The 17,150-nt window shown below is 45.2% G+C and overlaps 2 protein-coding genes across 4 annotated transcripts in view; one reads left to right on the top strand and one right to left on the bottom strand.

Annotated features, from left to right (window-relative positions):
- The window catches only part of LOC137645587 (Parkinson disease protein 7 homolog), a 420,232-nt gene that overhangs the window by 107,760 nt on the left and 295,322 nt on the right, over window positions 1-17,150 (top strand). The window lies entirely within an intron of this gene.
- Window positions 1-17,150, bottom strand: part of LOC137646145 (mitoferrin-1-like) — a 98,271-nt gene that overhangs the window by 72,715 nt on the left and 8,406 nt on the right. For 2 of the 3 annotated variants that reach the window (XM_068379354.1, XM_068379353.1), the window contains exons 2-4: window positions 12,051-12,346; window positions 11,330-11,500; window positions 9,572-9,724 (exon numbers count right to left, since the gene is read on the bottom strand). In XM_068379354.1, coding sequence (XP_068235455.1) covers window positions 9,572-9,724; window positions 11,330-11,500; window positions 12,051-12,056 — 330 coding nt within the window. In that variant the 5' untranslated portion in view covers window positions 12,057-12,346. The remainder of the gene's footprint in view (window positions 1-9,571; window positions 9,725-11,329; window positions 11,501-12,050; window positions 12,347-17,150) is intronic. The other variant, XM_068379352.1, reaches the window with a different exon arrangement.

Raw genomic sequence — 17,150 nt, 5'->3', positions numbered from 1 at the left:
ACCCCGAACAGAGATAACACTTCGAAGGGGTCAATTGGCAAGAAAACGAAAACGAGAAAGAAAAGGAGAGCCGCTCGCAAGGAATCTCTCCTCTCCCGTTTCGTAAGCGTGCATTGCGCCGTTCACGGCGCCATCTGTATTCCTTGTAGCGATACACGAGGTGCTACAGATACTGTATGTAGGGAGGGGACCTACAGCCCTTTAAAAGAAAGGGAAGGGCGGGTCCATCAGGACGACATGGCCATCTCACCCAAAAATAGATTTTTCGCTTCGCTCAAAATCCGTTTTTTGGGCTCAAGCCATGTCGTCCTGATGGAAGTATACCAGAGCATTACTGTATCTGTGGATTCTCAAAACGTGCCGTACTCCCCGGAGGTATTTCCCGGACAACTAGACCTAGAGACCTAAGATGTTACCGTCATACATCTTTTCAACTAACCATCAACCATGTTAGTGCTTCCTGCCCCCTACAGGGAAGAGTCCTACTAGACTCTGGAAAGTCTCGAAGAGTACATATACCTATGTATGAATAACAGACAAGCCAATATACTGTAGTGGTCTCACCCTATATCATGTAAAGCATAGTTTGTAAAGAACCACTGCGTCAATATGGAATATCGACCAGTTCTCCGTTCAATACTGTATTGGACAAAGGTTTATATCCGAGTAGGAGGAAACTTGCATATCCGCCACCGTCCCCTTAGGGCATGGAGTCCTCCCGCCAAGGGAAAGCATAAACCAATGCAAAAAATGCTTGCATAAAGGAACAATCTATTAGAATTATCCCAGATAAATATACATAGTATGTAATGCTAAATTATTACCAATAAATTGACACAGGTGAAGGAGACGCAAGGTTCCCAAGAACTAGTTTATTGACAAGCAATAAATAAAACAGGTTAACAACAATTATATATATATAAGAGGAGGATAACTACGGCGATATTCCCAGAGAATTTACCTTAAGGTACCCAGAATTCTAACTCCTGGAGCGAATATCCCTAATAAAAGAACCAGGGATATCGCGAAATATCAGAGGAAGTATTCTTGACACGCCACATGGCAATCTGCACCCCGAACAGAGATAACACTTCGAAGGGGTCAATTGGCAAGAAAACGAAAACGAGAAAGAAAAGGAGAGCCGCTCGCAAGGAATCTCTCCTCTCCCGTTTCGTAAGCGTGCATTGCGCCGTTCACGGCGCCATCTGTATTCCTTGTAGCGATACACGAGGTGCTACAGATACTGTATGTAGGGAGGGGACCTACAGCCCTTTAAAAGAAAGGGAAGGGCGGGTCCATCAGGACGACATGGCCATCTCACCCAAAAATAGATTTTTCGCTTCGCTCAAAATCCGTTTTTTGGGCTCAAGCCATGTCGTCCTGATGGAAGTATACCAGAGCATTACTGTATCTGTGGATTCTCAAAACGTGCCGTACTCCCCGGAGGTATTTCCCAGACAACTAGACCTAGAGACCTAAGATGTTACCGTCATACATCTTTTCAACTAACCATCAACCATGTTAGTGCTTCCTGCCCCCTACAGGGAAGAGTCCTACTAGACTCTGGAAAGTCTCGAAGAGTACATATACCTATGTATGAATAACAGACAAGCCAATATACTGTAGTGGTCTCACCCTATATCATGTAAAGCATAGTTTGTAAAGAACCACTGCGTCAATATGGAATATCGACCAGTTCTCCGTTCAATACTGTATTGGACAAAGGTTTATATCCGAGTAGGAGGAAACTTGCATATCCGCCACCGTCCCCTTAGGGCATGGAGTCCTCCCGCCAAGGGAAAGCATAAACCAATGCAAAAAATGCTTGCATAAAGGAACAATCTATTAGAATTATCCCAGATAAATATACATAGTATGTAATGCTAAATTATTACCAATAAATTGACACAGGTGAAGGAGACGCAAGGTTCCCAAGAACTAGTTTATTGACAAGCAATAAATAAAACAGGTTAACAACAATTATATATATATATAAGAGGAGGATAACCAAAAATAAGCATAAGCATGATAGTAAACAGAAACTTGTTTATCTGAAAGAAAAACATTAGCGCCACTTTTAACATACCGAGGTATCAAAATTGTAAAAGTCTGAATTACCAATCAGTGACATTAGCGTTAGAAACGCTCGGCACAGTTTGTAACTACACACTCACCCGGGAATTAATCGTCCCAATTAAATCCACTGTTCCTCGCAGAGTTAAACAGCAGGGTTAACGACACAACCCACTGCTACCACAAACCTCTTTAGTTGCTCCACTTGCTTCGCATAGTGACGAAAGAACACTCTGGAAGACTTCCAGCCAGTGTATGAACGAAGATGTTCAAAATCCATACAATTAAAGAAATTTAAGGATGAGGCAACTTTCCTCGGATCGTGACCTGCGGGTGTACTGTCAGGATCCGCTCTGCGAATAAAATATGTGATTTTCGCCCTGAGTTGTTTCAGTGATAAATTTGAGCCTGATGTTTCTCCCCTGAATAGTTGACCACCCCTGAAGTCTGAAGTTCTACGAAGATAGACCTTTGGGCATTCTACTGGACATAGAGATGCATCTTCTTTCAGAGGGCAGATTCTCCAGGGACCCCACCTGTTGGTGGGCAACTCGTTCTTGGCGAGAAACGTAGGATCCGGAAACAGGTTCAGTTCTCCCCCATCCAAGAACTGAACACGACCCTCCTCTCTCGAGAGGGCTACAATTTCACTAACCCTGGCCCCAGACGCGAGTGCAAATAGTTAAATAACTTTTTGTGTCAAATCCTTTAACGCACACTCCTCATTGTTCAACAGTGAAGCGAAATGAAGAACTTTATCTAAAGACCATGAAATGGGCTTTGGAGGTGCTGAAGGTCTGAGCCTAGCACAGGCTTTCGGAATTTTATTAAAAATCTCGTTAGCGAGGTCGACCTGGAAGGCATATAAAATGGGTCTTGTCAAAGCAGATTTACACGTTGAAATCATGTTAGCTGCTAACCCTTGACCATGGAGGTGGATGAAAAAAGATAAGCAGAAGTCCGTCGAGATCTCTTGCGGATTCTTCGCCTTGACAAAGGCCACCCATTTTCTCCAAGATGACTCATATTGCCTTCTAGTAGATTTGCACTTATATTCCTCTAGGAAGTCTATGCTGTCTTTCGAAATCCCGAAACGCTTTCTCACCGCTAGGGAGAGAAAATCATGAGCTGCAGGGTTCGGGTTTTCTGTAATGAAGCGCAGACAGTCGACTTCTGGACTCGCTGGGTCAGAACTGGATCTGGTAACGGTAGAAACTTCAGCCGTAGTTCCAATGCCAGAGGGAACCACACGCTGTTCGGCCACTTGTGAGCCACTATTGCCGCTACTCCCTTGAAGGATCTCAGTTTGTTGAGGACCCTCAACAGAAGGTTGTGAGGAGGGAACAGGTAAATCCTGGATCATCTGTTCCAGTCGAGGGACATCGCGTCCACTGCTTCCGCCAAGGGGTCCTCGTACGGGGACACGTAAAGGGGTAACTTCTTGTTGTCTTTCGTTGCAAAGAGGTCTATCTGCAGTTCTGGGACTTGACTCAAGATGAAGGAGAATGATCCTGCGTCTAGGGACCATTCCGACTCTATCGGTGTGAACCTGGATAGAGCATCCGCTGTCACGTTGCGGACTCCTTGAAGGTGAACTGCCGACAGGTACCACTTCTTCTTTTTCGCCAGTCGAAAGATGGCCAACATCACCTGGTTGAGTGGTGGTGACCTCGATCCTTGACGATTCAAGCATCTCACAATCACCTCGCTGTCCAGCACCAACCTTATGTGGATCGAGCGACGCGGGGAGACTTTCTTCAAGGTAAGGAGTACTGCCATAGCTTCCAGAAAGTTTACGTGAAATGTCTTGAATAGATTGGACCAAGTCCCTTGGGCCTTCTTCCGATGAGAATGACCTCCCCACCACTCCTTCGAGGCGTCTGTGTGAATAGTCAACGAGGGGGGAGGTGGCTGAAGAAGTACCGACTTCTTTAGTTGCCTGGCTTGGGACCAAGGTCTAAGAAGAGCACGTAGACGAAGCGGAACTGGTCTTCTCAGATCTCTTCGCGCGTTTGATGCATAACTTCTCCAAACTCCGGTTGCATCCTTTAGCTGTGCTCTTAGCACCGGGTCTGTTACCGAAGCAAACTGGAGAGAACCCAGCACTCTCTCCTGTTCGCGTCTTGATATCCTTTCGGAATCCAGAAGTCTCTTGACAGAACCAGCTATCTCCTTCCTCTTCTTCGCTGGGATGGAGAATCGGTGTGACACTAGGTCCCAGTGGATTCCTAACCACTGGAACTTTTGAGATGGAGAAAGTCGAGACTTTTTACTGTTGATATTGAAGCCTAGATACTCTAGGAACTGGATCACCTGCAGGGAAGCTTGCAAACATTCTGTCTTGGATGCTGCCCACACCAGCCAGTCGTCCAGGTAGGCTACCACCTGGATTCCCTTAAGGCGTAATTGTTTGAGAGCTACGCTCGCAAGCTTCGTGAAGATCCTTGGGGCTATGTTTAGCCCGAATGGCATGGCTCTGAAGGCGTAGAGTCTTCGATGTAGCTTGAACCCTAGGTAGGGAGAGAGTTGGCGATTGATTGGAACGTGCCAATAGGCGTCTGACAAATCTATGGAGACGGTAAATGCCCTCTTGGGCAGTAAGGTCCTTATGTGTTGCAGTGTTAGCATCTTGAACTTGCAGTTCACTATGAACTTGTTGAGTGGCGACAAGTCCAGAATGACTCTGAGTTTTTCTGAGTCCTTCTTGGGAACACAAAACAGCCTCCCTTGGAATTTGATGGACTTTACCCTTCAGATCACTTTTTTCTCCAACAGTTCTTGAATGTACTCCTCCAGAACGGGGGTGGAGTGTTGGAAAAATCGAGGGCACGGGGGTGGAGTGCTGTACCAGCTCCAACCCAGTCCATTCTTGAGTAGGCTGTGGGCCCAGGGATCGAAGGTCCACCGATCCCGAAAATTCTGAAGTCTCCCTCCTACCGGTATCATCTCACTTCGACTGCTGTCCTGAGGTTTTGCCTCCCTGACCGCGACCGCCCCTGAATCCCCTCCCCCTTGAGGGGCGCCTAGACGCGCCTCTGGCTGCTCCTCTAGGCTTTGCTCGAAGGTAGTTGACTGCCCTTCGAACGTTGGGTTAAATGCCGGAAACTGCGTCGACACGGCTTGGGGTACCCACTGGAATGTGGTCGGGGTTTGTGCCACCATCTGGGGCACTGAAGGCATAGGCAACTGCTGTTGCTGCTTCTGTCTGAGTGGCTTGGCTGGCCGAGAGGGTAGCCTAGTCTTCTTAGTCTTCCTCTTTGGTTGGGGACCCTCATCCGGGGAAGACTTTCTCTTGAGAGATAGGTCCCACTTCTGGAGAAGGTTTCTATTCTCCGTGGCGGCCTTATCTACAATCTCCTTGACCGCTTCGCTTGGGAAAAGATCTTTGCCCCAAATGTTGGAGGAGATTAGTTTCCTTGGCTCGTGCCTCACCGCAGCCGAGGCGAACACGAACTCCCTACAAGCTCTCCTCGCCTTGACGAAGCTGTAAAGGTCCTTCGTCACTGTGGCCAGTTGAGTCTTAGCCACTACCATGAACATCTCATGAACCTTGGGGCACTTGCCATTGTCTCAAGAGTGGTTTGAAGAGACATTGAGGCAGCCAGTCTTTCTTTCGTCTCGAGCTCCCTTCGCAAAAGAAAGTCAGACAGCTTGGGGAGGTTCTCACCGAACTGACGTCCGGCAATATCAGCCTCCAACTTCCCGACTGAGAAGGTAAGATGGACGTCCTTCCAGTCCTTGTGGTCCATGGGTAGGGCCAGAGACAAAGGTTTACACTCCTCCAAGGAGGGGCATGGCTTGCCAGCCTCGACTGCTTTTAGCACACCCGCAAACCCTTTCTGCATAAAGGGGAAGGCTCTAGCAGGAGAGGACACAAAGGAAGGGTGCTTCTTACTCAAAGCAGGAACCTTTGAGTTTGTGAAGCCCCTCTTTTTCATCGAGCACGATAGCAAAGCTTGAGCCTTAGCATGGTCCATAACTATGACCTCCTTCGGCTCTGTCTCCTCCTTTGAAGCTGGTTTCTTCCTCAGACGGACATAACAGTCCGGATACGACCCCTTGCTGGGCCAGAATTCCACCTCCTCAAGGGGAACTGAGCCCAACTTCTCCGACATGACGATCTTTTCAGTCGTCATCGGCATGTGCTCAGCATACCTCCAAGGGTTAGCATCAGAGCACAAGGGAAGGTCTTTCAAGCTGAGCCTCTTCTGGAGCCCACGTGATGCTGCAAGTCTCCGCATCTCCAGCTCCATTGCAGCCGCCTTCTCATTATTCTCCCTCTGCATCTGTTGGATCATTCCAACGATGGAGGAAAGGGTCTTTCCCAGCTCTTCTGGGAGAGCGGACGATGTTGAGGGAATAGGTTCAGGGGCCTGAACCGGAGTAGCCGACACCTCGTCGGCCTCTTCCTCTTCAATGTCTGGAGCCTGATCTTCATCCTGGTCTTCTGCCAGGAGGTCCTCTTCCAGACGCTCGGACACCTCTGACATCCTGTCGTCCAACTGGATGTCCTGCAGGGCGACCGCGACTTCAACATCCACAGGGATCTGAACTACCGGTACCTCCACTTGAGGCTGGGGAATCACTGCCTCAGCTGACGCTCTGGGGAAAAGGTAAGCCCTCATCTTCTCACTTGGAAGATAGTGCCCAGAGGTCTTCTTCTGGAAACCCCTTACCCAGGCACGAAGCTTCTCCCTTGCTGCATCCCTTGACTCCGCCGTCCTAAGGGAATTAAAAGCCTCAGCAATCAGGTTTGTGCACACGGTACATACCTGCGGGTCCCAATACCGGAGATCACCTTTGGAGACAGCGCATGCTGCGTGCCTCCTACACAAATCATGTCCGCAGAAGTTCTTGTTGCGGACGTTGCAGAAGACGCTTCCACACTTTGGATGGTCCTCCTGTAAAAGAGAAGAAATTTCCACGAGTATCAAGTGAACTACGTATCACTGGATATACATAGCTTAGCAAAATTAAACAGAAAGGAAAGACACACACTTGTGTTTCCCGCACAGTCAATTGTTGCAACCTTCCAGATAATAAAATTGTATGGTTAATCTGTCTTAGAGCAACCAATGAAAAATTTCCAGAGGAAACAGGTGTAGCTCACACCTAAAAGATGATTTTAAAATGCCGGATAGTAGACAAGAAAGAACTCACTTTCTTTATCTGTAAGGCAACACCAAAGGGCTGTGCAAGATAACACAAAAGTGTTAGAAAACACAGTGTTGTAACAATACTATACTATAGTTTTCTCCCTACAGTATATACTATACTGAAGAATACTGGTACAGTATAGAAGGTAATGTGCCGGCCGGCACGCACCATAACTAGATCTAAAGTATACTACTTAAGAGCTATAAGGCGGCAGAACGCTGGTTCAAATGCATGTGCCGGCCGGCAACTGTAAGTGCCGGCCGGCAACTGCAAGTGCCGGCCGGCAACTACACAAGGTAGCACCCGGCTGCTGGCCACCACTCGTAGCGACCGGCAGACAACGGCGTGATAATAGCCGGCCGGCAAAGGTATACAACCGATGCCGGCCGGCAGCAAAAGAACCAGAGAACTCCGACTGCCCGGCGGCCAGCCACTTAGGCCGGCAGCCGGCTAGGGTACAACACTAGAAGAAAACAGAATGGATGCCGGGATAAGAGACTGTACTACCTCATAGCCCGGCAACCCGAAAGAGTGCACATAAGGAAAGGGAGAATATAATTTCAGGCTTCCTGACCAATGCCATCTAGCTCTACAGACAAACATGGATGAGGGACTAAGAGAGGTCCGGGGAGCACTCAAAGCAGAAGACCTTTGCCGGCCGGCAAGGGACTGAGTCAACTCCACATCCTAACCTATGCTAGGTATAGATGTAGAATGACGGACAGTAATGTAATGGCTAGGCCATTACAGAGGAAAGAGGGGGAAAGGACGAAGAGGGTCCTACCAACCTTGCTTTAGTAATGAATCACCCGCAGCCAAGAAAACTCATCTTAGCCTAAGGGAGATCCGAGGAGGGAGGCCAGCAATACTTGCCAACCCCCACGGAACCAAAGCAAGGAAGGTGTTGCAATTCCCAGAAAAAGGATCTTATCCTCACACCGAGAACAGCAACACTGGACTAGTCTGCTAGATCACAAGAAGAAGGAATCATCTCGTACAGAAACCTTCGAAAGTGACCTAAGGAGGCAAAGCCTCTTATGTCTGTGTCAGTCTAGCAAGGGAGTCTCAACCACAAGCCAGACATAAACAGATTCAGACTAAGAACTCTGATGTTCTGCCCCCTCTCTGAAGCCAGACTTACTGGAAACAGGAAGGAACAGAAACACCCTAATATAGTTGTATCTAAAGTCAATTCAGATAAACCACTAGGGTTAAGCCCAAGGCTTAAACAGAGGGAAAGGGATTGCACACCTTCTCCGAAGAGAAGAGAGCAACCGGGGAGTGTGAGAAAGTATACTAAGGCCCCATAGACAACTTAGCCTAGGCGCCAAGAGAATCGATTACCTAAATCACCGAAATTCACTCGTATACTATCTTGGAAGAAATCAACATAATCTTAAACGTATAAAACTGCCTATAGCTTCAATAAAATTTTAAAACACTCGGAAATCTGAATATCATGCAGGAAAGTACTAGGGCCAAACGACTAGGCTATAAGGTCTAGCGTAGGCCAGAATCGGCAAATCCTTCGCCAAAACAAAAATACTAAAAGCATCATATAAAGAAATCCTATGTAACGCTAAACAGCTAAAATTATTAAAGCGAAACAGCCGGGAACGTCACTCTGGCTAACTAAATAACTCATACCTAGCGGGCGACAGCGTCCAGGCCGCCTCCGGTAGGCAACAGCTCTTGTAACAACGATATCACTATCAAATCACTTTTAAAATTACCAAGAGCTTACATTTATACATAAAAGAAATAATACTCAACTTATCAGAAGCAGAAGAAGTTGGAGAAAGCATTATAAGTTGAAATAATCCAAGAATTGCGAGAAACACGGAAAAAACACCGAGTTGTTGAGCTACGCAAAAAGGAATACAGATGGCGCCGTGAGCGGCGCAATGCACGCTTACGAAACGGGAGAGGAGAGATACCTTGCGAGCGGCTCTCCTTTCTTTCTCGTTTTCATTTTCTTGCCAATTGACCCCTTCGAAGTGTTAACTCTGTTCGGGGTGCAGATTGCTATGTGGCGTGTCAAGAATACATCCTCTGATATTTCGCGATATCCCTGGTTCTTTTATTAGGGATATTCGCTCCAGGAGTTAGAATTCTGGGTACCTTAAGGTAAATTCTCTGGGAATATCGCCGTAGTTATATATACCCAAGGAAGCTAAACTTTAGGAACTTCCATCAGGACGACATGGCTTGAGCCCAAAAAACATTGATAAACTTTGAAAGAAAACAGACTTTGCATCCATTACCTAACATATCACCTAAGTAAATTTCTACACCATCAAATTGTTAAGGACTCAATAACTTCGAAAAAAGCCAACATTACCTGATCTTCGTACGTGAAGTGAGCGAACGGCGTCACGCTCTTCACCACCACCCGTTCGTTAATTGGGATTTTGGCGTCCGGGTCGACTCCCTCCAGGAGCTTGGAGTCGGCGGCTCGTTTGGCCTGGACCGGGTCTTCCACGGGTTTTGCGATCTGGAAGAAAAAACTTAATAAATCATTTATATAAATGATTTCAATTGAAATCTCCATGTACAGTTTTTTTTTTATTTCTAAACGTATTGGATGAAATATCTATGATAGATGAATTAATTACTATTTTAGCAAGACGTAAATTAAGACAGTAAAGAATCAAGAATATATACAATAAATACAGGAGACCTGTAAGAACTTTAATACCATGACAAGAATATGTACTGTACAACAAATAAGGGAAACCTGTAAGATTCCTATACTTTACAGCACCAGCATTAAGATTAAAATGAGTCTGAAGGACACTCCAAAATCAAACCATTGTTCTCTAGTCTTGGGTAGTGCCACAGCCTTTGTACTGTGGTCTTCCACTGTCTTGGATTAGAGTTCTCTTGCTTGAGGGTACACCCGGGTATGCTATTCTATCCTATTTCTTTTCCTCTTTTGTTAAAGTTTGTATAGTTTATATAAGAGATATTTATTTTAATGTTGTTACTCTTCTTAAGATATTTTATTTTTCTTTGTTTCCTTTCCTCATGGGGATATTTTCCCTGTTGGAGCCCCTGGGCTTATAGCATTCTGCTTTTCCAACTAGGGTTGTACCTTGGAGAGTAATAATAATAATAACAATAATAATTGTACAATTAGGAAGCATATTTCACAAATTGGTTACAGCATCGGGAATGAATTCCAAAATACTCTACGGTTTTAACCATTCCTCAAAATAAATAAAGCTAGAACCACCAACAACATGAAAGCCCCTTCGGCCACATAGCAATGCGCATTGCCTGCATAAGCAGGGAGTGCATTGCAACATTCCTATATGAACATATAAATAAAAAATGATCAGCTGAGTCTTCACATACACATCCACATATTACAGTAATATACATAAACATTGTTGTTACCAGCGAGGTTATATTTTCACCCGGATTTACCCGACTACTTTTTTACGCGTATCTGTGTGTGGGATTACGTTAAATTTCGTGCTGGATTTTCATCAAATTGCAGCAACGGATTGGCATTATGCCCCAGAAGAACCCCTTACATTTTTTAGGTGATCCAGATGAAGATCATAATTCTGGTTAACCCTTTTACCCCCAAAGGACGTATTGGTACGTTTCACAAAACCCATCCCTTTACCCCCATGGACGTACCGGTTCGTCCTTGCAAAAACTGCTATTTACATTTTTTTTTTTTTGCATATTTTTTGAGAGACTCCAGGCATTTTCCAAGAGAATGAGACCAACCTGACCTCTTTAGGACAAAAATTAAGGCTGTTGGAGCAATTTAAAAAAAATATACTGCAAAATGTACTTGAAAAAAAATAGCCCCTGGGGGTTAAGGGTTGGAAAGTTCCAAATAGCCTGGGGGTAAAAGGGTTAATATTGTTATTATGTAATAGACTTATTCACGGCCAACATACAAAAGAGGAAACCTTGGACCGAAGACTTATTATCATGCAGTCATGTAGATACACTCACAGCCAACACGAAAAGACGAAATCCTGGTCCGTAGACTTGAGTACAGTAAAGCGTTGACAATCTTCATTGCCAGAGGTCTGAAATCTACGATTACTGTACTCTTTCTACTCATTATAAGACTCACCGAACACGAGAGGACGCATTTCTTCCACTTGAACTCGTCCAGCACAGTCAGAGCCTTGGTCCTGGACTTCTCGTTGCGGAAAGTCACGTAGGCCCAGTCTTTGTTGGAGCCGGCCGGCTCGATCTTGTGCGCCATGAGCTGCAAGGTCTCGTTCAGAAGTTTCTTCAGTTGCTGGAAAGATAAATGATTGTTAGCATTGTTTGAGAGCAAAAAGTCTAATTATAGTCGAGTACTGTTTGCAGGCAAAGGTCAAACTATAGTTTAATACTGTTTGCAGGCAAAGGTCAAACTATAGTTTAATACTGTTTGCAAGCAAAGGTCAAATCATAGTTTAATACTGTTTGCAAGCAAAGGTCAAATTATAGTACAGTACTGTTTGTAAGAAAAGGTCAAGTTATGGTCCAGTACTGTTTGCAAGAAAAGGTCAAGTTATGGTCCAATACTGTTTGCAAGAAAAGGTCAAATTATAGTCCAGTACTGTTTGCAAGCAAAGGTCCTGTTATAGTCATTGGGGGTTAAGTTTTCTGCTATTCCTCAACTGTTTATCTAAGTCACCTTATTAAGTGGTATGAATATCAAAGTCCTGTCCTTAAAAAAATGGCATTAGCCGACTGACCCGCTCAAAGGACGATAGTTGGCACACATAAAGGAAGGAACGACCACCAATTCGTCATCTGCTTTTGTCTATTTATTAGTTAAAACAAGTTAGTCAACTACTCACCCCCATCGCATAATATCGAGGCAGCCCCCTAAAGTTCTATCTTAAAATCCTCGGAGGTGAACTCCGTGTCTCGCTTTGTCTGCGGCGTTTCCCTGGTCTCCACAGACGCTTAGCTTCCTGTGGAGCCGTTCGTGTCATCTTCCTGTATCTCATCGATGTCGCTGTCCGCCTTGAGGATCAGCTCGTCCTCGGCCTTGCGGTGCCGTTTTCCTCGTCATAGTCGTCCTCCGCCTCATCCTCCTCGCTGTTCAGGTGATCCTCGAACTCAATCATGTCTTGGTCATCGGCCAAGTTTTCTGAAAGACAAAGTTGAGCTTAGTAAAACAAATACATCTGATAGACATAATTATTCTTAAGAGAAAAGTTACTATAGCTAAGAACTAATATATACTCATCCCTTTGAATTTTTATTATATGCAGGAAGTTTCACGAATTCCTTAAGAAATAATTCTCAGTACGGCAGTCGGATATTTGCAAGCTCTCATACCAGTGGAGTGCTTGTCTCGTCAACATCACTTCAAGTACGGTACTTGCACTGAGCTAATTTCAATATAAACAACTTTCAAAATAAAGGATTATTCTTTGGTTATAAAAGGATAAAGGAATAATCAGTACCTCTCTACTGCCTCTCTTCCATTAAATTGGTGAATTTGAAAGAACATTTAATGAACACTTGGAATAACAACGTTAACGGCCCTTTCAATTACGAAAATACGACGCAGAATAACTGGAGATTTGCTGGCCGAGAATGGATAAAACTTCACTGAATAGACCCAGAATATGATCCCAGAATATAATGAAATCTTGATATAAATTTATATATGATATACTGTTGGCAGGAACCGTTGATAGATTAATTTTGGGTTTTTCCGTCATCCTGACATACATCAAGCTTTGTTGAAACAACTAAAAACACAATGCAATCTTGACACAGAACTACGGATGAAGATGAAATAAAGGCTAGCAAAATAAAAACTAATTACCCACAAAGCTTCAAGAACCATATCCCAGAAGAAGACGATACAAAGAAATTAATCTAATCCACTTCAACTAATATATTCAATTGAATCCCAAAGTCCTATTCTACTGTTGTACCTTTTCAGTGGCTCCTTTACTTATAAACAAATCATAAAAACAAACAACTTTTATGTTCGACTGCCAGCATCTTTTATCATTAACTACTATTAACCATCATAATAAATATCGAACCAAGAACATGTTAAACATTTACACTCAGGAAATTTCAACAGCCTTCTGCCATGTAAAAAATGTTATTTTGATTCTAAAATAAATTTTTGAATATACTTACCCGGTGATTATAATAGCTGCAGCTCTGCTGCTCGACAGAAAACTCTACGGAAAAAATCCGCCAGCGATCGCTATACAGGTAGGGGGTGTACTTCAACAGCGCCATCTGTCGTCCAGATACCCAGTACTCATTGTAAACAAAGAACTCAATTTTCTCCTCGGTCCACTGCGTCTCTATTGGGGAGGAAGGGAGGGTCCTTTAATTTATAATCACCGGGTAAGTATATTCAAAAATTTATTTTAGAATCAAAATAACATTTTTCAATATTTAACTTAGCCGGTGATTATAATAGCTGATTCACACCCAGGGGGGTGGGTAGAGACCAGCAATAAATGTTTACATCATTATGAGCTAAGGATTTTTTTATTTCATTTTAGAAGTTATCAAAATAACAAAAACAAAATAAATAGGTACCTGGTAAGGAAGTCGACTTGAACAATTACTCTGCCTTTTTAAGTACGTCTTCCTTACGGAGCCTCGCGATCCTCTTAGGATGCTGAGCGACCCCTAGGATCTGAAGTATGAAGGGTTGCAACCCATACCACAGGACCTCATCAAAACCTCTAATCTAGGCGCTTCTCAAGAAAAGAATTTGACCACCCGCCAAATCAACCAGGATGCGAAAGGCTTCTTAGCCTTCCGGACAACCCAAAAACAACAATAAAAAACATTTCAAGAGAAAGATTAAAAAGGTTATGGAATTAGGGGATTGTAGTGGTTGAGCCCTCACCCACTACTGCACTCGCTGCTACGAATGGTCCCAGAGTGTAGCAGTCCTCGTAAAGAGACTGGACATCTTTAAGATAAAAAGACGCGAACACTGACTTGCTTCTCCAATAGGTTGCGTCCATTATATTTCGCAGAGATCTATTTTGTTTAAAGGCCACTGAAGTTGCGACAGCTCTGACTTCATGTGTCCTTACCTTCAGCAAAGCTTGGTCTTCCTCACTCAGATGTGAATGAGCTTCTCGTATTAACAGTCTGATAAAATAGGATAAAGCATTCTTTGACATAGGCAAAGATGGTTTCTTAACTGAACACCATAAAGCTTCTGACTGTCCTCGTAAAGGTTTAGTTCGTCTTAAATAGAACTTAAGAGCTCTTACAGGGCATAAGACTCTTTCTAGTTCATTTCCAACCATATTCGATAGGCTTGGAATATCGAACGATTTCGGCCAAGGACGAGAAGGTAGCTCGTTTTTGGCTAGAAAACCAAGTTGTAGAGAACATGTAGCCGTTTCAGATGAAAATCCGATGTTCCTGCTGAAGGCGTGAATCTCACTGACTCTTTTAGCTGTGGCTAAGCAAACCAGGAAAAGAGTCTTTAAGGTGAGATCTTTAAAGGAGGCTGATTGTAGCGGCTCGAACCTTTCTGACATGAGGAATTTTAGTACCACGTCTAAATTCCAACCCGGTGTAGCCAAACGACGCTCCTTCGTGGTCTCAAAAGACCTAAGGAGGTCCTGTAGATCTTTATTGTTGGAAAGATCTAAGCATCTGTGACGGAAGACTGATGCCAACATGCTTCTGTAACCCTTGATAGTGGGAGCTGAAAGAGATCGTTCTTTCCTCAGGTATAAAAGGAAGTCAGCTATTTGAGTTACAGAGGTACTGGTCGAAGATACAGATACTGACTTGCACCAGTTTCGGAAGACCTCCCACTTCGACTGGTAGACTCTAAGGGTGGATGTCCTCCTTGCTCTAGCAATCGCCCTGGCTGCCTCCTTCGAAAAGCCTCTAGCTCTCGAGAGTCTTTCGATAGTCTGAAGGCAGTCAGACGAAGAGCGTGGAGGCCTTGGTGTACCTTCTTTACGTGTGGCTGACGTAGAAGATCCACCCTTAGAGGAAGAGTTCTGGGAACGTCCACTAGCCATCGAAGTACCTCGGTGAACCATTCTCTCGCGGGCCAGAGGGGAGCAACTAACGTCAACCTTGTCCCTTCGTGAGAGGCGAACTTCTGCAGTACCTTGTTGACAATCTTGAACGGGGGGAATGCATATAGGTCTAGATGTGACCAATCTAGGAGAAAGGCATCTATATGAACTGCTGCTGGGTCCGGGATTGGTGAGCAATATATTGGGAGCCTCTTGGTCATCGAGGTTGCGAGGAGATCTATGGTTGGCTGGCCCCATGTGGCCCAAAGTCTCTTGCACACATCCTTGTGTAGGGTCCATTCTGTTGGAATGATTTGTCCCTTTCGACTGAGGCAATCTGCCATGACATTCAAGTTGCCTTGGATGAACCTCGTTACTAGCGAAATGTTTTGACCTTTTGACCAGGTGAGGAGGTCCCTTGCGATCTCGTACAACGTCATAGAGTGGGTCCCTCCTTGCTTGGAGATGTACGCCAAAGCCGTGGTGTTGTCCGAGTTCACCTCCACCACTTTGCCTTGAAGGAGAGACTTGAAGCTTTTCAAGGCCAGATGAACTGCCAGTAGCTCCTTGCAGTTGATATGCATTGTCCTTTGACTCGAGTTCCAAGTTCCCGAGCATTCCCGACCGTCTAATGTCGCGCCCCAGCCTGTGTCCGATGCGTCCGAGAAGAGAACGTGGTTGGGAGTCTGAACAGCCAGGGGCAGACCCTCTCTGAGGCTGATACTGTCCTTCCACCAAGTCAGGCAAGACTTCATCTTCTCGGAAATTCGGATCGAGACCGCTTCTAGCGTCTTGTCCTTTTTTCAGTAAACAGCTAGGTGATATTGAAGAGGACGGAGGTGTAGTCTTCCTAACGATACGAACTGTTCCAGGGATGATAGTGTCCCTATCAGACTCATCCACTGCCTGACTGAACATCGTTCCTTCTTCAGCATGTTCTGGATGCATAACTGGGCTTGGTTTGTTCTGGGGGCCGACGGAAAAGCCCGAAAAGCTAGACTGTGAATCTCCATCCCTAAATACACAATAGTTTGGGATGGGACCACTTGAGACTTTTCCAAATTGACAAGGAGACCCAATTCCTTGGTCAGATCTAGAGTCCACTTTAGATCCTTCAGACAGCGACGACTGGAAGAAGCTCTTAGAAGCCAGTCGTCCAAATAGAGGGAGGCTCGGATGTCCGCTAAATGTAGGAATTTGGCTACATTCCTCATCAGCCTCGTAAACACAAGAGGAGCTGTGCTTAGGCCAAAGCACAGGGCTTGAAACTGGTAGACAACCTTTTCGTAAACAAATCTCAGAAAAGGTTGGGAGTCTGGGTGGATGGGGACGTGGAAGTATGCGTCCCTTAGGTCTAAAGAGACCATCCAGTCTTCCCTTCTGACCGCTGCTAGAACGGACTTTGTGGTCTCCATGGAGAACGTCTGCTTTGTGACAAAGACATTCAGCGCACTGACGTCTAGCACCGGCCTCCACCCTCCTGTCTTCTTTGCCACTAAGAAGAGACGGTTGTAGAAGCCCGGGGTTTGATGGTCCAGGACTTTGACTACCGCTCCCTTTTCTAGTAAGAGAGACACTTCCTGTTTCAATGCTCGTCTCTTGTCTTCCTCTCTGTACCTGGGAGAGATCGATGGGAGACGTTGCTAGAGGGGGTTTTCGTACAAACGGGATCTTGTACCCCTCTCTGAGCAACTTCACAGATTGTGCATCTGCGCCTCTCTTCTCCCAGGTCTGCCAGAAGTTCTTGAGTCTGGCTCCCACTGCTGTCTGAAGAAGCTGGCAGTCAGACTCTGCCTTTAAAGGACTTGGTTCCTTTCTTCTTTCCACGTCTCCCTTCGGCACGAGCACCTCCTCTGCTGGAGGCTCTGCCACGAAAGGGCGGAATAAATCGGGACGCTGGAGTGTCCATCCTTGGTC

Source organism: Palaemon carinicauda, chromosome 8, assembly GCF_036898095.1.
Source record: "Palaemon carinicauda isolate YSFRI2023 chromosome 8, ASM3689809v2, whole genome shotgun sequence".
NCBI lineage: Eukaryota > Metazoa > Arthropoda > Malacostraca > Decapoda > Palaemonidae > Palaemon > Palaemon carinicauda.
The sequence above is the reverse complement of the archived record's forward strand: the minus strand, read 5'-3'. Positions and strand labels throughout refer to the sequence as shown.